At 39.3% G+C, this 22,410-nt stretch overlaps 1 protein-coding gene across 9 annotated transcripts in view; it reads left to right on the forward strand.

The window, feature by feature from the left end:
- carmil3 (capping protein regulator and myosin 1 linker 3) overlaps window positions 1-22,410 on the forward strand; it is a 136,183-nt gene that overhangs the window by 92,566 nt on the left and 21,207 nt on the right. For 8 of the 9 annotated variants that reach the window (XM_036138018.1, XM_036138017.1, XM_021310251.2 and 5 more), the window contains 14 exons: window positions 2,449-2,545; window positions 2,639-2,693; window positions 5,278-5,450; window positions 6,695-6,763; window positions 7,161-7,254; window positions 9,747-9,845; window positions 9,953-10,072; window positions 15,661-15,774; window positions 16,304-16,479; window positions 16,578-16,671; window positions 18,891-19,016; window positions 19,818-19,884; window positions 20,037-20,221; window positions 21,853-21,932. In XM_036138018.1, the coding sequence (XP_035993911.1) occupies window positions 2,449-2,545; window positions 2,639-2,693; window positions 5,278-5,450; window positions 6,695-6,763; window positions 7,161-7,254; window positions 9,747-9,845; window positions 9,953-10,072; window positions 15,661-15,774; window positions 16,304-16,479; window positions 16,578-16,671; window positions 18,891-19,016; window positions 19,818-19,884; window positions 20,037-20,221; window positions 21,853-21,932 (1,549 nt within the window). The remainder of the gene's footprint in view (window positions 1-2,448; window positions 2,546-2,638; window positions 2,694-5,277; window positions 5,451-6,694; window positions 6,764-7,160; window positions 7,255-9,746; window positions 9,846-9,952; window positions 10,073-15,660; window positions 15,775-16,303; window positions 16,480-16,577; window positions 16,672-18,890; window positions 19,017-19,817; window positions 19,885-20,036; window positions 20,222-21,852; window positions 21,933-22,410) is intronic. The other variant, XM_021310252.2, reaches the window with a different exon arrangement.

The following is a 22,410-nucleotide window of genomic DNA, read 5'->3' on the forward strand; positions in this document are numbered from 1 at the left end:
CTGGATTTTTTTTAAAGGTATCAAAATTAAAGGAGCTTAATACATATGAACCACAATTTGAATTTAGTTTTGTAAACGATAATTGGAGAACCATGTATGTTGTTCTTTTCACTTCCCAATTATGTACTGTTTTGTGTCAAGCTATCACCTAAAATCACAACAGTATACCATAATGGTTGCACTTTTAACTTTTAACGCTCATGGAGTATAAGCTATTGTAGGGTGTTGTAGGATGTCTGTATTGGAGCCCCACAAATAACTATTTTTTTCTTCTTCGTTGTTTTTTACTACAGTTTTAATTTTCCTCATTTCATTTCAGGACACATCCATATCATGTACAAAGTTAGGAGATTTGGGGCAGAGAGCAGATTTCTCCCCTATCTATTTCATGTTGCCATCATGGCTAGAATTTTATAAAACTCCAAAGACATCCCCATCACCTTGAAGCTACAACACGCTGAGACCAAAGTGAATTATTTGATGTTGCAACCGTTACAGCGAATACACTTAACTTTTTTAAATCAATGAAGTTGCAAACCTTTTGCCACAAAAAAATAAAATAAAAAAATGAGTCGCTACCATTTAACGTCCTTGAACAGACATCAATCACCGGAGTTATTTTGTTAGAATAAACACTTCCTTTCAAAAACCTGTGATCTGAGTGGCCTTTGTCCCTCTTCCTGTCCAATCATGCTGCAGGAAATTGGGAAAAGACGGGCCCACTTTTGAAGCATCTGGGCTCTTTTCCTGCACTGATTTCTTTTGCTCTATGAATGAAGCAAATTTAGTGTTGGATGCAGACGCGCTTTACCATGGTTACCGCTTTCTCTTTTTCTCCTTTATTTCATTAAAAAGGGTGAGTAGGTGTGAGTTGGCGTGTAGTGGGGAATTTTTTTTTTTTTTTGGAATTTTTTGCGCAGACTGAACATCTCTGTCTTCAAAGCTGGACCACGAGGAAGAAAAACAGCCTCTGTGAGCCGTTCACACCTGTTAAAAATAAACAATGAGTCAGTGCTCCAGCTTATGCTCACCATCTACTGTGCTGTGAGAAACTATTTCCCCCTTTACATATTTTCTTGTGTTTCCACTTTTTTGTCACACGTGTGTTTCATGATCATTAAACAAATTTTCATATTTGACCACGAAAACCTGAGTGAATACCAAAAGCAGTTTTCAAATGATAATTTCACTTAATAATGGCCCTTTGTGAAAAAGTAATTACCCACTGAACCTTATAACTGGTTCCTCCACACTTAGTGGAAACAAGGGTCCTCAAGAATAATGAGTCTTTTGGCATTTTTGACTACCTACCCCTCTTAAAACAGATTTTAATTCTTTTAGTTTTGGCCACTTTGAAGGGTTTTCTAAAGTCAACAGCCTGTTTAAGGTCATGCCACAACACTTCAATCAGACTGATGTTCAAAGTGTGACTGGGCCGCTCCACCTTGGTTTTGTTTCCATGGTGGACTCGCTGGTGTGCTTTAGATCATTGTCTTCATAATCCAAAAGTCTGCTTAAATTTAAGGTCACAAACTTCAGGACTTTCTGGTAGAGAGCAGAATTCATGGTTCCATCAATCGCAGAAAGCCGCCCAGGTACGGAAGAAGCAAAGCGGCACGTCACGCGGCTACATACACCACATCAGATAGTCAAGTCGTTTTGTTTGGCAAATGTAAAACACGCCCCTGTGTTCAGCGTTCCCCAACAGTGGTTCTTACTTGAACTTCCCCATGGAAACCCTTTTCGCTCAGTCTTTCTTACTCTTGAATCATGAACTCTGGCCTTAACTGTGGCAAGGGAGGCCTGCAGAGCTTTAGACGTCCTGGGTTGCTTTGCAGCAACCTGGATTAGTGGTCAATACAGTTTTGTAGTAAATTTCACAAGTCTGCCACTCCTGGAAAAACTCAGCACTGTTCCATGTTTTTTTTTTTTTTTTTTTATTCTCGGCATGATGTGTTGCCTTTTGAGACCTCCTATTCTCCTTCATGTTGTCAAACAAGATCTGTTTAAAGGATTTCTTGATTTCCTTTTTTGTTTGTAGGTCTGGCAGTAGTCAGCCAGGGGGTGAAACGCCTTTAAATAATGTGGTAAATCCCAGATATCTTGTGATTTTATTTTTCACAAAGGATCTGGTTGGTTTGGCCAGCTATTTTACCTTAGTAATGTGAAAACAGCTTTTCACTCTGGTTGTCTTGGTATAATGATACTGTAACTTGTTTTATTTATGTGGCAAAAACACATTTATTCAGTACATTTCATTTTCCCCTTTTGTAATAATTTTCCCAAAGTTTAAAACCTCTCCTCATATTTTCTTGGCACTCGCATGGCTGTAATTAAAGATCCCCTTTGAAGCAGGATCTGAAATCGACCCTGCCGAGCTTAGTCCTGCTGGCTTCGCACTTGTTCTCGGCTAATGCGCGCGCTTGTTTTTTTGCGTTTTGGGTTCAGGTTTGGATGCCGACTTGTTGGCAGTGATCCCGGCGTTCTCCCGACACCCCTCCCTCAGACACCTGATGTTGGGGAAGAACTTCAACATCAAGGGCAGGTACGGACCGCAGTGGGAAGCAGCCGTGCAGATGGTTGTGAAGTTGATGCAGATGATGAATGTTTTTTTTTCCTCCTGTCTTTGCCTCCTCAGGGTGCTGGAGGAAATTCTGCAGAAACTAGTTCATTTGGTGCAAGAAGAAGAGTGTGTGAGTTTCATTATGTAACATATTGTACACACATACACATGCAGATATATTCTCTGTGGTGTTATGCACAGATGCACGCCTACACACGCCTCACAGATTTGTCGCCTCACACACACACGTTTTGCACGCCCAGAAACGCACACTTGTCACCGAGCTGAAGTCTTGTCCTCGTTTATGCCTGTTTAAGCTCAATCCCCCACCTGCCACACGTACAAAGCACAAACATCCTCACAAGTCATGTAGTCTGCGGGCCTGATGAATGGTTCATTCGCTCCCAGTCTATCCGGAGGACCCCAGAGGCTCTCTGTTTATCTCCATTCGGCAAATCCTGCATGACAACTCGCTTACTCAATTATTTACCACTGTTGACGGGGATACCTCGCAACGATGCTCTTTCACAGAGTTCAGACTAAAGCTTGTGTCCATGGGCTGTGCCGCCGATCGGCGTAAACGAGCATGTTCAATGCAACTGTGTCTTTAAACTAGTTTTTCGCATGGCAGCCTGTCCTTTTACACACCGCGAGATAACGACACAAACTTCAAATCCATCTGAAAGACACTTCTTCTGAAACGCACTTTGTTTTAAAAATGAAATATTAGTCGGATTATTCGGACATCGAATATAAAAAAAATTGGAATGGCTAGCCAGTTGCATTTAATAAAGTTATAGCATTTTATGAGTTGACAAATTATTTTGTTTATATAAACAACACAGAGCAAGTTCTAAAAATGTGTTCTTATGTGTGTGACTTGACCAAAAACTGCATTCATAATGGGTACTAGAGTAATTGTTTAACCGGGTCATGTTCACTTTTTAATTATCCATGAGTAAGATATCTGTGTCATTGAAAGAGTACCTGTGATTAAAAAAAGAAGAAAATGAGAAAGAGTTCACATAGCTTTTTAAATGCCTAATGCTAAAATAACAGCATGCCCACAGTAAAACATGGTGGGGCAGGTTTTAGGGAATCATTGTTCTCTGGATGAGACAGAGATTTTTGCCAGGGTGGGTGAAATTATTAAATTATCCAATTAGTTTAGACCTTCAAGTTTCTGTTAAAATTTTACAGAGTAATTTTTATTTATTTATTTGGCATTACAATGAGTCCAGTATACATCCAAATCAACAAAAAGATGGTCCTCAGTCCTCAAGTAGAAAGGAAACTGGTCTTATTCACGTTTTCTTTTTAGATTGTGGATTAGAAGCATCGGGTTTATAAAGTGTGGTCAATATATCACACTAAAATGAACGTTGAGGTCAGCCAGGTTACTGACCAAACACTCTATCTTCTCCATAGTTCGGGTTATTGTCATTTGTGAAGCGTGAAATCTGCGCTGTAGGTAATAGAAAGACAGGAACTGAAGCAAGCTCCTCTTTTCAGTGTGGGTTTTTCCATGTTTAATCTAGATGGCTTCTTTTAATCCTCTGTTGATCCACCAGTCTTCCCGCTCCCTTTTTCTTGAGATTTAGGTGAACCACTGAGTCTGAACTCAGCGAGCTACTATTTTGTGCTGTGTCATCCGTTTGTGTAACAGCTGGGGTTGTTCCCCCGCTATGAAGGTCTGAACATTCCTTGATGCATTGGTCTGCATATACCGCACCACTGAAGGGGTTTTGGGATGCTTTATCCTCGTCGTGAACTTGTGTTTGTCCGTGGCGAGTTAGGTTCAAAATACACCAGAGAATTGTCCTTGGAAAATATCCATCCCAGTTTCTTGGAAATTCCAGCCGCAGATGGGACGAAGATGTTCATCTGAACAAATCAAAAAACATCCCAAACAAACCAAGAAGTTCAATTGCCTTTTATTTTGACTCTTAACATTTTGAAGAAAATATTAAGTATAGGATTGACCAGAGTTATAGTATTAGTGTCGGATATGGGTTGGTGAATAGGACCCGAATTTTGAAATGGACCCGGAAATGGACTGAAATGACAGAACCACTACCCACACCTGGTCAAAATTACCAGGTGGTGGGTGTATAGTATTTGTTTTTTTCTATGTTACTTCTATCTGTGCATTCAATGAAATATTCAGGCCAACCTGTTTCCATGAGAAGCACACTTGCAGGAGATGAAGAATGGTTAACAATATGCTTAGTTTCTTAAAGGGGAGCGGTGGCCTAGTGGTTAGAGCAGTGCACTTGCACTCTGAGAAGGTTGCAAGTACCCGGTTAGATCCCCACAGCCTGCACTTTGGGTCCCTGAGCAAGACCCTTAACGCCAGATTGCTCCCCAGGTGCTGCACAGTGGCAGCCCACTGCTCTGCAAGGGGAAGGGTTAAGATGCAGAAGTGAATTTCTCCATTGTGAGATCAACAATGTTCTGTTATTATTATTAATTGTAAGTGTTTCAGCTGAACCAAACAAATAAAAATAATATTAATAAAAACTGAAATACATATGTATTAATTTAAAAATTTGATAAGTTATCTGCTATTTTCACATTCTAACCCTGTTGGTAAAGAAGTGTTTAGGGATGATACCATTGCTGTTCTCTCTGAGAGCCTGTAGCTATCATTTACAGATCCTTCAACCCTTACAACATTTTTTCCAAATGTTCCATGCTGTGTTTGAATCTTGCAGGCCCTGCAGTCCCTCTCCCTCGCTGACTCGAGGCTCCGCCATCGGGGAACAGTTCTGGTCAACGCCCTTGGCTCCAACGCCTGCCTCCGGAAGGTTGACCTGAGCGGCAACCTCCTGGAGGACTCCGGGGCCAAGATGCTGAGCAAGGCTCTGCAGATCAATACAACACTCAGGTCCGTGCTTCATAATATCTTTCTACACATTAAAAGCTGAAGGTTTGGACACACCTTTACCTTTTCATTGAATGCTTTGTCTTTATTTTTATCCCTACCTCTTGAAACTTCTTCAAGACTGTTGGGAAACCATTTTGGGTGACTAACCTCAAGCTCATTGAGACAATGCCAAGAGTGTTTAAAGCAGCAGTTAAAGGCGGGCTAATATAAATTTACTATTCATATTTTTTTTGTTTTCTTCATAATGTCACATATTTTGTGCCATAGCTTTGATGTCTTCATATTGTGGGGTAATTAAAAATAAAAGAAGCTCATTGGATGACAAGGGTGTGCCCAAACCTTTGACTGGCAGTGTATATTCTAAATGGATCAGTAGCATTACCAACAGATCTTTCTATGAAGAACAAAGAATCCAAACCTACAGAAGTAAGTCGAGAAAGATGAAAGAGTATCATTAAGAAGAAAATGAAGATGTGGAGTGAAGAAGGCAGGAGTGATTCGGAGAGGCTGAAAAGCTGCTTCAGAGATGCAGAGGGAAGGTTTACCTTGTTGGGAATAAAACATTACACTGAGAACTCTGAGGCATTCAAAGATTAATCATCAGAAGGAAATAAAAGTCCTTCAGGCTAGCTGTGTATTATAACGCCCAGGAGTGAGAGAAATGATGCCGAGTGTGTGTTCAGATGCTAGGAAGTACACGTATGAAAAGAAATCATGGAAGCTTCAGAAGCAGCAAACGAGGACAAAATCAACAGTGTGTGTGTGTGTGTGGGGGGGGGGGGGGTGATTGAAGGAATGTATATGGGGGAGGAAAGAAAGGCAGATATGAAGGGATGGGACAGGAAGGCCTCCTGGAGAGAGCGAGTGAGAGAGCTTTGGGTTTTGCTGATTTGAATTTCTAGGGCAAAACGTGTTGGGGTGGCGATGGAGAGATAGAGCTGGAGGATGGATAAAAAGGAAACATGGATAAGAACTGCCTGGTGGTATGAAAAGTTGGACATACAGTGGATATAAATGGAATATTTCACAGAAGCTCGTTAAATGCATGGATGTTGCTGATACATCCTTGATGCAGAAAAAAGGCAGATCCAGACAAGTGTGTTCATTGGATGTCTTTGTCTAGCCGCAGTCAACCAATTACTGTAACAGTAAGAGAGTTGAGCAGTGTAAAAATCAGCCGATCCACTTCCTCCTCCTTTTTGAGCCTGTCCGTCTCTATTTCCTGTCTGTTTGATCCCCCTCAGGAGTGTGACGTGGGATCGCAACAACACCACAGGAGTGGGCTTCCAAGATGTGGCGAGGGCGCTGGAGCAGTAAGTCGAATACGACACATACCAGCACTATTTTTCTTTTTTTTTTTTCTTTTTGAAGAGAAGGGGCCACCGCATAAAACGGATCCCTCCCACAGAAGCAAAAGGCAGATAACCATCCCTCTGAAGTGTTTACTATTTCACAGCGTTTCATCAGTCTTCTGGCTGGTGTGCCTGTCAGATCTGTGGAGGTGCAAAAGTTTCAATACTTGTCTATGCGTACACAGATATGTGGCTGTTTTTTTTTTTGTTTTTTACATATTTGGGACCTGGAGACATCTGTAAGAGAGGAGTTAGAGACCGTATTTGTTTGTTAACATCAAGATCCTGTTGTTTTGTTTTTTTTTATTACAAAAGTGACTTTCTTTCTCTGTCTCTTCCCTCTCTCTCCAACACATAGCAACTTCACGTTGCAGTACATGCCCCTCCCCCTTTGTGACATCGCTCAGGCGTACCGCGGTGCCCCAGAAAAGACAGAACAAGCCTTGGCTAAGGTTAGAAAGGCTGAAACATTGCTGATTTGTTTCATTGTGTAATAAATATTCATTTCACATATGGTGCCTTAGTATTTATGCCCCTTGAACTCTTCTATTACTGTATTTCATTGATGCTTTATTTGACAGACCGACACACAGTAGTGGGGAATTGTTAAGTGGAAGGAAAATGATACGTGGTTTGACCTTTTTATTTAAAAAAAAATAAAAATCTGAAATATGTGGTGCATTTTTATTCATCCCCTTTCAGTCAATAGTATGTATTGCTACGTGTATACCTGAGAGTGTTTTGATGTAGGCCGACCAGCTTTACATGTCTAGACACTGAAATTTCAGCCATGATCTTTTTTTAAAAGCCCAAGCTCAGTCAGATTAGATGAAAATCAGTTTCCAAGTCTTGCCACAGATCCTCAGTCGGACTTTCTCAGTTTCTGCTGAATTAAAAGTCATCCAAACAGGATGATGCTGCCACCACCATGTCTCCTCTAAGGAATGTTGTGTTCAGGGGAAATTACAGTGTTACGGTTTGGTCATGTTTACTAGTGTGCATGCAGGCAAAAAAACTAAGCAGAACAATTTTGGCCTAATCTGAGCAGATCACTTCCTTACACATGTGTTCCTTACATGGGTCGAGGCAAATTGCATACAGGACTTCTTAAACCTTTCTTTAAACGATGGCTTTCATCTTTCTTCTCTTCCATAAAGAAGAGATTTGTGGAGCGTCTGAACTAATAGTCCTGTCAAAAAGACTCTGCCGCTAGAGCTCTCTATCTCTGCCGCACCCTTAGAGCTACCCTTGGCCTCTTGGTTCCTTTACTGATTAATGCTTTGCTTTCCCGGGTTCTGCTCATGTCCTAGTAGATTTGTAGTTGTGCACACTTTCTCCATTGCTAGATGATGGATTGAACAGAACTCTGTGAGGCATTCAAAGATTGGTATGTTGTTTTCTAACCTAACCCTGCTTTAAACTTCTCCACAACTTTATCACTTTCCTGCTGCTGGTAGTGTTTTCTAACCACTCTCTGAGGCCTTAAGAGAAAAATTGTGTTTCTATTGAGATTCCTTTTTACACCAGTGCAATGTATTCACCCATTAGGTGACTTCTACAGGCAGTTGATTAAACTGGGTATTATCTAGCCTTACCAGAGTAAAAGGGACCACATACAGTTCCACTCCTTACTTACAGGTACATGCACAATTTTAATGCTAGATATCATTTAACTTCCATATAAAAACGCTGCACTACCATGTGTTAGTCTATTACATTAAATCTTAAAGAAATACACTTAAAAGTTAAATTTGTAAGAATTTGAGCTGCTCTCTATGTCAAATCGTCATTGCAATATCATTTGCAACATGCATCCTCATTTGCAATTTGCAATCACAAAAGACTGCAAAAAGGCAATATTAGGTGGAATATCATGGTTCAAGGGCCATACATCCAAATTCAGTGTACCAATATGTCTGGCCTATTGGATGGTCTGTTTAATGCCCTTGATGTCCACGTTTGTACGGCAGCGTACAAACTTTATTTATGAAGCGTTTTAAAACAGCCACAGCTGAAACAAAGTGCTGCACATAACTGCATACTAAAAACAGACATTAAAAGAACAAAACTTGTAAAAAAAAAAAAAAAAAAATCGATAAAAAGTGCATGAAAATGGTGATAAAGAAAAAAGGAAAATAATTTGTAAAAAGTGATACTTTAATTGCAAAGTCAACAAAAGTGTAGTAATTACATGGTTCCTGATACTGTGCAGTCCTAGTGAAAATAATTTTGCAGACCAGTGTACTTTGCATAATGAATCATAATCAGAATCATTCGTTTTTTTTGGCAGTAAGGTCTCATTTTGAAAATGTATTCGGCATTTTGATGGAATCCGTGAATGTGTGACAGTATTGTGAGGGCTTTGATAGCACGCATGAAAACGGACCTAGACAGAATAAGGAATTGAATTTGTATTTTTCTTCACCTCTGAATGGTGTAGTTGTGTCCCCTCAGTCAGGTATTGGTGCTATCAACATACTTTGCTTCTTTCTGGGCTTGTGAGCTGCAGTCATTTACATTATGTCAAACTCTGCTTCCCTGACAGCCAATGCAAGTATCATGGAAAGTCCTAGATCAGCAGTATATCGGTGCACCAGTGCACGTCAGAAGGATTTCTGTAGTCACTTGCAACGTTAGGTCACATATGCTGTGACATTATTCTGTGGGTAATCTCTAATAAAGATGTGCCTAAATCAATGTTTTGTTTCTCTCTACCTCGTCTAAACCTTATAATTCTATATGGCAAAAGATGATGATCCAGAGATCATGCTGAGTCAGGAAAAACAAATCAAAGTCTTTCCTCTCTATTTCTTGGGAACTACATTCTGTTTCCTTATTACCATGCAAATGAACTTGTCTCCTGTCTCATGGATGCTGTGCTTTGTAAACACCCGTCATCACCACACCTCTTGCTTCTATTTTCGTGCGTCTGTGTGCGAGTCAGATCCAGCGTGCACTGCTCAGAAACAACCAGACGCAGCGGTTCTCTCAGAAGCAGGCACTCAGGCTGCACCAGGGTCTCGTCACCAGCACTGCTGAACAGGTCTGACTTTGCATGTGCGCTCCAGAAAAGAAAAAAAAAGTGGCATATGTGAATTATTAGTCATAACAGTGCTATTTACTTTTGTTTTTTTTTGTTTTTTTTTGTAGGTGATGGAGCGTCTGTGTGTGAGGGTACAGCAGCAGCTTTGTGTCCTGAAGGGCTCTGAGGACGGAGACGAGGTCCAGACAGCGCGACAAATCCTTAAAGAAGCCAGAAACTCAAGAGCTGTGAGTGAGCTTCTTCTCTGTGTGGAAGAAAGCCTTGTACATTTGCAAGTTCTGCATAACGTTTCAAAGGGGAGCAATTATTAACACCAAATTTAGTTTCTTAGTCTTCAAAACTTGACGAAAAAGTAAGAAGATTCTATCAACCCAAAGGAAAGTCTTAAAGCCACAGTGTGTAAGATTTTCACGTCAGCACATCATCTAGTGGTGCGCTAAATTAATCACAAACGACCTCACCGTTAAGCACGTAATAACTACTACAGAAGCCGTGGACTATCATAATTGTGACGATGTAAACATCGTCAATGTATATGGTACCAAGCTACTGCTACTGGTTAATTGCTACGGTCATCATATGAAATGGTTTTTGGCACTGTTGCAAAGTCTGCTTCTTTTTTTTTTTAAAGTTGCTTGTAAATTCCGTCAGTCGCGGGGTTTTTGGGCTTGTTTCTGAATATGCAGTCGCTTATTGGGGGTCTAATATAAGCGACTATAAACACGACAATAAACAAAGAGACCCGCTTCTGCCATCGCACTACAGACATTAAACAGGGTTGATAGCCCTCTGCCCCTCTGTGTACACACATACTCCCTGAGAGGGAGGGAGAGACGAACAAGCGAGCCGTCTCTGCCAGGAGGACAGAGTAGCTGCATAGACTATACATCCCTGTTTCTGAAACAACGGCAGAATAAACTTCACTGTTACATTGAATTAACTTACCTGTCCAGCAGAAGGTCTGCAGCTACTGCATCCATTTAAAAATCCCCGCTGCCTCATGAATTATCTCCACCTGGTATTTAGGTATTTATTTCAGACACACAAGTATATAATAAATGACAGCATATGTCCATGTAACATAATTTAAAATTCTGAAAAAGAGTGCATTGGCAGAATCAATAAGGTAATAATAGCTGCACTGATACAGACTCTTGTTTAGTCACGGTTAAAACTTGTTTTTCTTTTCTTGGTTAGTTTTTCTTCCCTCTTGCTGAGCAAAGAGTATGTATGGTCCTCCATTTCAACAGAAAATAGGAAATAGAATGATCTTTGGTCGTGCTTGTTTATACTCCTCCTCCAACGACAGCACATCTTCATATAGAAGACAGATAAGGAAAAAGCGTATTGGCTCTTTTCAGTTACTGGCATCAGAAATAGCAACGCAACACGGCGCCTCCCAGTGGGTACACAGAATTAGTAGTTTATAAATACATAGCCGTCTAAGTTATGAGAAGGCTTTAAATTTTGATGTAATGTTCTTAGAATTTGCCAAAATATGGACTTATAAAAGCAATACTTAATTTTTGCTAATTAAAAGCCAAATTAGTTACACACTGTCCCTTTAAGGAAGCATTGTCTTGAACCATTGAACTTTGTTTCAGCAATTTCAAAAAACAAAATTTAGCATATTTTATGCCACTCTTTTTTATATATATATATATATATATATATATATATATATATATATATATATATATATATATATATATATATATATATATATATATATATATATATATATATATATACAACAAAAAACTCAAAAATTAAAAATTAATAAACCAGGTTTATAATGAATGCAGGTTTATGGAGCAGTTGGTGAATTTTGCTATTTCTTTGTTGCCATAGCCACATTTGGATGAAAAAAAAACCTCCTAAATTAAAGTTTGTCCTTTCGGTTCCACTGAGATGCTTTGTATTGGGTTTAAACTTTTTTGTTTCAGATTTTCTAGTTGTGAAATGGAAGAAATTTATACATAATTTTCATATTTTGTACAACATGGTGTGCAGTTGTATTTACCCCCTAACTCCAATACACTTAAAACTGTATTATAAAGACCAAGGAGTAAGTTATTAAATAAGTGAAGTTATATAGGACCTTTAATGTGCCTAACAAAGAGATTGTAAACATCTAATCATGATTAAAACACCAGATTTCTATACTAGGTTTTTAGAACCATGAGGACTCCGTTCGATATTGCTGAATTGTTAAAAATACAAACTTCAAGTGAAGCTTGACCATGTTGTGCCCTGAAAGTAAGGATTTTAAAATGAATTCTAGAATAAACAAGCAACCAGTGCAAAGATGTTAAAACAGGAGTGATGTGTGAGCTCTTCTGTTTATTCAGTTTGGAGACTTGCTGTGGAGTTTTGGACAAACCGAAGGTGATCAAGAGCTTTTTACTGGATGCATGTCAAAAATTGTTACAAAATACAACTATCTCAAGTTCTTTGCTTCATTTTTTTCCTATCTAGTTTGTGGCTGCACTGACCTCCCTGTCTCCCTAGACGCCGGTCAGTGCATAGATCCCTTTCCGATCAAGCTCACATGTAGAATGGCCATCATGATCAATTAATGAATCAATAAACTCGTAGGGTTGGAGGGAGGTGAGCCTGACTAAACAAAGCTGAAGCAGCATTGCATACTTTTTAACTTCTGACTGACTGTTTAGATGCATTTTGAACGTCTGACAGGCCACCCACTAACATCTTCGTCTATTCTCGTCAATGAAAGCTCACAGTCTTGTCACGTTTTAGTCATCAGAGAGCCATGTTTATCTCGTTATCATCTTATCACAATGAATAAAGGGGCATCAACGGAATCAACGCTATGTTTGAACATATTTCTCAAATGAGACAAACAAAGAAAACAAAAACTGACCAGTCGGGGATAAACATATAGGGAGATAAGAGCAGAGGTAGGTTTTGAAATAAACAGCGCCAAGCTGTGGACATCTTGTAGAGCACTGTTTAACGTGTTATCTGAAAGCCGAAAGAGGACAGGGAGTCCTGTTCGCAGTTTGCCACACGACATTGGACACAATAATTGTGTGTGCTCTTGTCAGATTAGTCTAAAATTGATGTTTTTGTCCTACATGCAAAATGTATGACAAAAAAACCCTACTAAGTTCCCTGAATATACCCTTATCACAGTGGAACATGATGGTTGTAGTACCACACTGCAAAAACGGATCTAAAAATGAGTAAAATGTTCTTGAAGTTAATGTATTTATCCTTGATTTGAGCATGTAAATAAGATTATCTGCCAATGGAATGAGTATTTTGACCCCTAAAATAAGATAATTAGACATCCTGCACTTGAAATAAGATGATGGAGATGAACGGTTCCTATTTTAAGTGCAAAAATCTTATTCCATTGGCAAATCATCTTATTTACCTGCTTAAATCAAGGACAAATGCACTGATTTTAAGAAAATTTTACTTATTTCTAGTGCCATTTTTGCAGTGCAGACTGCAGGGATGCCTTTCCTCAGCAGGGAAACTTTTCAGATTTCATGTATCCTTCTAAATTCAATTCACAATCATGCACAGTAAAAGTTCATGAATACTTTTGCAAGACAATGTAACCACTATATGTTTAAATGAAAATGTTGATGAAAGTGAAGCGTCACTGTGCAAACAGCAGAAAACTCCAGTAGCCTAATTACAAAAGTCATTTTTTCTCATTTACTTTATACACTGTTGTATAGACAGACACACCCCAGGAAGCAGACTTAATTCAACAGAAGGAACAATCCGGGCACATGGATTGTCAGACACAGTTCAGTTGCCAGTCTTAGGTTTTTGGCAAAAATATTAGAACATTTAAATTAGTCATTCATAGACGTTTTAGAGGAAGTTCCTACACAGCTTGTGTATGGCCTGGCTGCATACTGCTTCTAAAAAACTGACTGGAAATCACATGTGTAAGCGTCTAGAGATATATTTCCTCTTAAAATGTTTGAATTGCATCACACTCAAAAGCTGTACAGTAAAAAATTCAAACATTAATCGTTTTCTTCAGAGCATTGTTGAATTAATGCTCTCATGTTGCCTTGTGCATCAACCACTAGTTCATTACTCCTGTACAGCATGCAGGAGTTGGGATGGATTATTCCCTTAAAAAGTGAGTTATAAACAATGGCATTGACAGTTCTTAATTTGCCATGTACAATTTTTTTATTGATGTCTTTAATGAAAAGTCCGTAAGGGGTAATGTCGATGATTATCCCTCAGCAAGCTGTGAAAATCTCCCTCACAATGAGTCAACAATGGTTAAGTATGCTGTTAATTAGTTCAACTGATTGATTGGATGTATATAAAATCAGTAGAATCAGAAGAAAATGCCACATATTAAAAGTATCATGCATTCTTAAACTGTGCTTGAACTATGCTTGAAGTAGATGAAGGCAAACGAGTCAGCTCTAGGTGAAGACTGGTTAAGTATTTATACCCTAAATATTAATGCACCAATCCACAGCCCCAGTGCAGGGTAGATGAGAGGATATGGATTGGGTTATGAATGTGGCAAGTACTGAAGATAACAGTGTAGCGTCTCCTGATAACAAATAATGCGCATTCTGCTACCAGTGACTGTTAGAAAACCAGAGCTGCTACTGAGGGTGGCAGTTTAGTTTGTTTTCAGTCCACCTACACCACAGCAAACATTTCCCTTTCCTAACAAGGTTAACAACCATCAGCGTGTTTATGATACCAAAATTTCCATCAGGATGCTGATACTTAATTACTTTCTTAATTCTGCAGAAATACTTTTAAAGCATAGGATTCCAAAAATACAGAGCCCCTAAAGGGACATTGAAGGGAAATAAAAAAAAGTACTTTCTGATGCGCACCACTCTATGCGCATGGCATGTTTAAAGCAAGGCTCAGTGGTGTATTTGTCTTGATGAAGGCTTTTCTGAAAATGGTCCCGTGTGTACTTTGTTATTTGTAAAAACGTTTTTGGTGGGTGGTATTAGTTTTTATAAAGACCTGTCTACACGTGTAAAAATGGTAAATGGACTGACTTTATATAGCACTTTTCTAGTCAAACTGACTAGAAAAGTATATATATATATATATATATATATATATATATATATATATATATATATATATATATATATATATATATATATATATATATATATATATATATATATATATATATATATATATGACACTATTTTACAAAACCTTACTATCATCCTTAGAAAACAAACTGTGATTTTTTAGATTTAGTAAAATATTGGCAGATTTTTAATGTTTTCATGGGTAGGACTTCTGTAGATTTGAAAAGTGAGTTATCATGTAAAAACACATTATTCTAATTACAGTTATACTTTGAAAACGTATTTATTTGAGACATTTGGTCAGTTGCCCAAAAGTGTAAGCAGTTGCCAGATAATATTAGGAAGGAAGCCTAGGTGCAGTTTAGCAATATCAGTATGGTTATGCAAAGAGTGCCTTAAAGTTACATTATATTGTCACCACTGCAATTAACAGTACAATTTTCTACCATTTATTTCTGCCATATAATTCAGTTCACATTTCCGTCATCAGCACTTGCTGTGATATTGGTACGCTGTTTAAACATTAAAGTGTACTAAGGACATGCCTTTTTAACTGCAAATAATGCAGATTAATGGCCCGACTCTGAGAAAACCCCTTAATCAGTTCACTATTTTAAATTTGTGAAGCATCAGTTTTAATAATAGTTCACATGAGGTGCCAAATGGGCTTCTCATCTCATCTCCTCTTTTTGAATACGGTAGTTGAATTTAATTGAATGAATAGTGTGTGTCTCCATCAGCTGTACCCCTCCCTGTGCGAACTGGCCCATGTCCTGTCAGTCGACGGCCCCGTCAAACAGCGCCTGGACACGCTGGCTGGAGAGCTGGCCAAGGCGGCAGACAAAGAGCTACAGGTAAACCTACAGGTGCAATCACTGCTTTATCTGCTGAACCGTTCTTTTCCTTTATGCATTTGTGATTTAAACACTAGTGAACTGGTTGCATTTAAATTGCCGATTAATACTGTGGGCAGCAAAAGTGTGCTGACTTCATAAGAATTGTGGCATTTAAATTCACAAGAACGAAACAGTAAACACTGTTTCCCATGAAAATCACTGAAAATGGACAGAAAGTGCTGATGCCTTGAGGATTATCTGAAACACCCTGGGTTATATTAGCCCAGATTAATTGTTTGGCACACTGATACGTTTCAAAGCCGGAGCTTTTTAAGTGTTTGTGTCCAACAGATGAAGTAAACATCTGTATGAACAGACCATATGATTCATTAGCTTAGTAACACAGCAAACAGCTGCATTGCACAGACTGCCATGAATAATTTCAGATAACAGGATCTGCAGATAAAACTGAAATGCTTAATAAACAAACCTGATAAAATATCTAGCTCTCTACCGCCTCCGTCTTGTTACTTCTTCATTTGTCCAGGTGGTGGTGGACTCCATGGTGTCTCTCTGTCGAGAGTTGTGTCCCATGTCCTGCTCGGCTGCAGAGAGACTCAGTCCGCCTCTCTCCTCCATCTCTGAGCAAGTCTCCATCCCTCGCTCAGCCATCCGTAGCGCTTTGATGGAGAGAGCAGCTGAAGATATCAATCGAGCCCTGGAGTAAGAGATGCAGCAGGTTAAAAACTTCCAATCATGGAGAGCTTGAGAGAATATTCTAATTCAACTTTCATGTCTTCGATTTTTCTCTCCGTGTGAAGGGAGGTGAAGCTCTCTGTGGTCTCCTATTTGACAAACTCCATTGTGGATCAGATCCTACAAGAGCTCTACACCACTCATAAAACACTGGTACTGGTAATATCCCTTTAATGCATGACTTCTATTAGGTAGTAGCATACAGTGCTTGTTCAATTCAATTCAATTCAATTCAATTCAATTTTATTTATATAGCGCCAAATCATGAAACATGTCATCTCAAGGCACTTTACAAAGTCAAGTTCAATCATATTATACAGATTGGGTCAGATTATACAGATTGGTCAAAAATGTCCTATATAAGGAAACCAGTTGATTGCATCAAAGTCCCGACAAGCAGCATTCACTCCTGGGGAACCGTAGAGCCACAGGAAGAGTCGTCTGCATTGTACATAGCTTTGCTGCAATCCCTCATACTGAGCAAGCATGAAGCGACAGTGGGAAGAAAAACCACCCATTAACGGGAAGGAAAAACCTCCGGCAGAACCGGGCTCAGTATGAACGGTCATCTGCCTCGACCGACTGGGGTTACAGAAGACAGAGCAGAGACACAACAAGAGAAACAAAAAAGCACAGAAGCACACATTGATCTAGTAATCTGTTCTACATTAGATGGTAGTAGCGGGTGAGCCGTCTTCTCTGGATGATGTCACAGTTAACAGAACGCCAGACCAGGTGTACCTACTATGAAGAGAAAAGAGAGAGAACAGAAAGTTAAAGCAGAAATGACAACACATAATGCATAATTGAAGAACAGTAGAACTCAATATAGTGAGAAAATTAGATCCTGATATACTCCAGTAACCTAAGCCTATAGCAGTAAAACTATAAAGGTAGCTGAGAGTAACATGAGTGACTAGTTATAATTTTTGTCAAAAAGAAAAGTTTTAAGCCTAGTCTTAAAAGTAGACAGGGTGTCTACTTTTAATCTGAGATTACTATGCTTTAATGTCACAGCATATGTGACCTGCTCCTTCCCACTCGGCTTCTCTCACTCACTCTGCATCTTGGGAATGCCTTTTGTTGAAGTTCATTCTTTAAAGAACTAAAACTAGAGCTCAGATGTTAAAAACCACAATCTGGAAAAAAAAGTGTCCATGCATGTACAGGCTTTGGTAGTTAGCTTCAGTTGTGACAATACATCCTGCATGCTAGGCGCTACGCTAATGTTGTTTATGTCAAATTTCTAGCTGGTGGCTAATTGTGATCTAATTCCAACTCTGTCCATCATATTACACTTTTTTTATAGAAAAAAAGCTTTCCTACTAATTGTGACAAATCTCTCCTTTCAAGAATAATTACCTCAGTACTATATTACTCCTGTATATTATTACGTTTTCCAAGGCCACATTGCATAATGATTCACACAAACTATAATGAATTCTACAACATTTTGACGTTTCGCCTCAAAGCGCAGTCTCACCAAACTTTTAAAAACATAATTTTTTTTTTAACCAAATGTTAAACTGTTATTGTATTAATCAATTTAGTTAAATGAGTTAGTAAAGAAGTCCAAGCTATTTTGGCAGACAAAATTTGTTTTGCAGGTTGAAAACATAAATGATAGATGAAAGCATTTCACATTTTATAAAACTTATCAACTTCACTAGCATTTTTTCCACTAATAACAATCAACTTAGCAATATTAAACAGAATATTTTTTCTCTCTGCAGTTAGACCATACAGACTGCGGCAATTAAAAATCAAATCTCAATGGGCTGAATATAACAACTTCACAGCGACCCTGTACTGACAGATACGGAATCAAGACCAACAGCAGAAACATTCTTTAAGAACTCGAAACTGTTGATATTTGTAGTTTTGTCAAAGTGGCTCTTATTTTTGTGTTTACCAGCATCACTTTAAAGGTTTAATTTCTTATTAGGTAAAATCTAATGCTCTCAAGCAACATAGAAACGTCCTATGAACTAGCTAAGTTCGGGATTCGTCGCTATATAAGGTCATCTTTGAAATGAACACGACTGAAAAGCAGACCAAGATAGACTTCTATTAACAGTATTTCCAGGCCCGCTCTGCTTTACGTTCCATTCGCTCTCTCCACTGGTATGTCTCATTCTTCTCCCTGCGTTTTGCTGCAGTGCCAGCCTGTCCTCTTTCATCCCCTGCTCTGCTTTGATCATCAAGAAATTGAATTTAATTCATATTTGTCTTGGGCTTTCCAAACGCGTATCCCAAATCACCCTTTGCTTTGTTTTGTAAACTTCATAGACGGAGGGACAGACCCACCTCCCCTAGGACACTGCATTTAAGGACAATAATTTGAATGAATGTCGTGTTGAATGTGTGTGTTGCATAAGCTGCGACAGGTCTCTCAGGCGAAGCGCTGGGATGATGTCGGGACGGGCAGACGATCTGTCAGACATTCAAGAATTGTCGAATCTCTGGAATTCCCAGATGAGGAATTTGGCGTGAACCTCGGAATAGTAAGTGTTTGCTAAACGGACTAAAAGGACTCTAACATAGATCCATGTACTTTGCCATGTAGATTGCCATACAACCTTCCCCATTGTACTTTAAATATGTTGTAGATACAAAGCAAATTCAATGGCAGTCGCATGTCCCTGAATATAGTGTTATAACAAACAAAAACTTTAATTTATTTTACTGGAATTTATATCTGGACCTATGGACCAATTTGTGTCAATAAAGTCGTGATGATGATCTGTAAAGTGTGGTTTGTATTTGTATTCACCCATCTTCCTATCAGCTCCAACCAAGCTTCTGTATCACTAGAAGAAAAGTATGCCCACAGCATGATGCAGCCTCCACCGTGTGTTGCAGTGGGTGCAGAGGGTGTGTGTTACATTTCAGCCACAGCTAGAGTTTTTGCGAGAAGGCCAGAAAGTTCAGTTTTGGTCTCAACTGAGCAGAACATCTTTGGCAGAATGTTTGCCGTGTCTGCTACACGGCTTGAGGCAAACAAATAAAATCCCAATAAAATGCATTAAAGTTATGGTTGTAGTGTCACAAAGCTATTATTATGTGACACTAAGTATTGTTATTATTATACTAATTTTATGTTATCAGGTATGCTGTTCATTTTTGTGCAGCACTTTGGTCAGCTGTGCTGTTTTTAAAGTGCTTATAAATAAAGTTGGCTTGGCAAAATGTGAAACGAGTTATGAATCCTTTTGCTAAGACGAAGAAGAAACACAATATGCTCTATACTTTTGTTTAAAAACAATCTTGTCTGCCCATAATTCCTTTGTCTTCCTTGATAAAAGGATACCATGGCTATCAAAAAGCGGAGCTCCAGAACTAGAAGAATCCGTCCCGTCTCCACCAGAATGAGTGAGTTACCTGCCTGAACTCCGACTTGTTTTTCACATCACATGTAACTGGGATCCAAGGCGACTGAAGCAGAAACAGATTAATATGTGATTAATGTGCCGCAGGTCAAATGGGATATGATAAAAAGACATTTGTCCCATTTTAACTCGCAGGTTTAGGTGATGAGCCCAGTCCCTCTCCCACTCCTGCTCCTTCCCACTCGGCTTCTCTCACTCACTCTGCATCTTGGGAATGCCTTTCCACTCTCCCCACCAACGGCTCACCTTTACGTCACGTTACCCACGTCAGGCCACGCCCACCGCGGCGACACAGAGCCGGGTACATTCCTCCTGAATCAGTGAGTAGACTCTTTGACATGATGTGTATTGCATGAGTAGTCATACCCCTTAAACTTTGCCCCAGTTTGTCACGTTACCACACTGAACCGAAGATGTTGCATTGGGGTTTTATCTGATAAACCAACAAAAAGTAGCGCACAATTGTTAATTGGAAGGAAAATGTTTCCAACATTGTTGTGAAGAATAGAAGAGGTAAGATTCAAATAATTAAGCAGAGTAATGAAATAAATAGAGCTGTTCTGTGAGTTGTTTTTTGTTTTTTTTGAGTATATTAGTTGACAAACAGTATCATCAGGACAAGTTATGGATAGAGTTTGGGAGGATTAGGTTATAAAAGAATTTCCCAAGCTTTGAACATCTCACAGAGATCTGTTCTATCCATCACCTCAGATCTGCAGCTGAGGGGGGAGAGCAAGTCGATAGAACTAATGTTCTGTTATGCCATAAATCTACCCAGTGTGGAAAACTGACAAGAAGAAAGCCCAACTGAGAGAAATCCAAAAAAATCCCTCAGTATTTTCCTACCAGCCAAGAGAGCGACGCAGCCAACATTTGGTAGAAGGCACTGCAGTCAAATTTAACCAAAGTGAAACTTTTTAGCCTACATGCGAAACTGTGTCGGATGCATCCAACCCCCCCTCCCCCCTCCCCCCTTTACCACACCATCAACACATTAAAACCTGGTGGTGGCAGCATCATGCTGTTGGGATGCTGCAGGGATAGTGAAGCTGTTTCAGGGACGGGATGAGAATGACGAGCTAACCGCAGGGCCATCATGGAAACCTGATGTAGGCCCCAAAACAATAGAAAAACTGAGGACAACCTAAATCTTACAGCCTGTGCTACAATGAGATGGCTTAGATCAAAACATGTTTATGTGTTAGAGTACCACAAGGTCCAGATCTAAAGGTAATTATAAATCGGTGGCAAGTCTTGAACATTTTCAGAAATGTTCTCCGTCGCTTGAGCAATTATGCCACAAAGTGCAATATAGCTGCCCCCCTGCAGCTTTGCTTGCTCCTTTGTCGCCTTGTTGTTTTTTGTGGTGTATGTTTGTGTTTTTAGGGATATTTTGGTAGAAAAAGAAATGACGGACCTTTTCTAAGGTTCGATGGACATTTCTCTTTGGTGCATTTTTGAGCTCCTACCACAGAGGGCTGACCATAATACAAACGCATGTAATTTTGAGGGATTTGTTTTTCCTTCCCTAGATTTTTTATGCATGAACTTTGTTATTCATCTTATGTTTGTTGCCAAAGGCACATTCCAAAAATAAGTTTCCTTTAAAGTGGGAAGCTGCCACATGTGTCTGTGTGACTCAAATGGTAATAGCGCGCTGTCGTCTCTCGGGGGACCGCAGGGCATCAGCAAACTGAGCAGTTTGTTTGTTTAGTCTTTTTCAAAGCTCGTTTCTAAATCGGTGCAACCTTATGAGGGCAGCATATTAAAACAGGTGTTTTCCAAAAGGACTCGTGCTGGCGACGTCTTCGGGTTTGCCAGCCAGCTTTTTGGAATGATCGCAATTTTTATCATCCTTTCAGCTCTTATTAGACTTGGCAGACTGGTGGCTTATTGTTCTCTTTGCTGTCTCTGTGTGCTTGTTTGTGGGGGTGTGTTTATGTGTGCACAGCATTGCTCTGAGAACGGAGGAGTCAGTATGCTGGAGGACGGACTCCCGGATTTCTACAGCAAGAGAGTTCTCCCTGACAGGTGAGGTCGCACATTGTTTTTTTTTTTTTTGTCTTTTTTTTGTACAGTTGCAACGAAAGCTCTGAACCACTAAATGGTCGAGTCTGCCTTGAAAAAGAGATTTTTAAACTACCCGGATAAATAAAGGTTACATTAATCATTCAAGGGTTTGGGTTTCTCTTCTAGCACATCGCTTAAAACCCGATACTTACGTGACCATTTAATACCTTGTCTGTTAGACATGCTGATCTGCCGTGCTTGCAGTTGAAAACAGGAATTTGCACACACTGTAGAAAAAGACGCAAAACCAATTTCCTCACTATTTTTTGTCAAATCTGATTAAGCATTCACATTTATGCTCAGACAGGATGTGCAAAGTGTTTTCTATGTCCTAAATGCCAGTGCAGGCAGAGAAAAGAAATCTCAGATCATTTTTTTTTCTTACACTTCCTTCAGTTTCAGAATATAATTCCTTTGTGTTTGGCTGAACTGCCTTTTA

The sequence above is a fragment of the Fundulus heteroclitus genome, chromosome 6 (genome assembly GCF_011125445.2).
Source record: "Fundulus heteroclitus isolate FHET01 chromosome 6, MU-UCD_Fhet_4.1, whole genome shotgun sequence".
NCBI lineage: Eukaryota > Metazoa > Chordata > Actinopteri > Cyprinodontiformes > Fundulidae > Fundulus > Fundulus heteroclitus.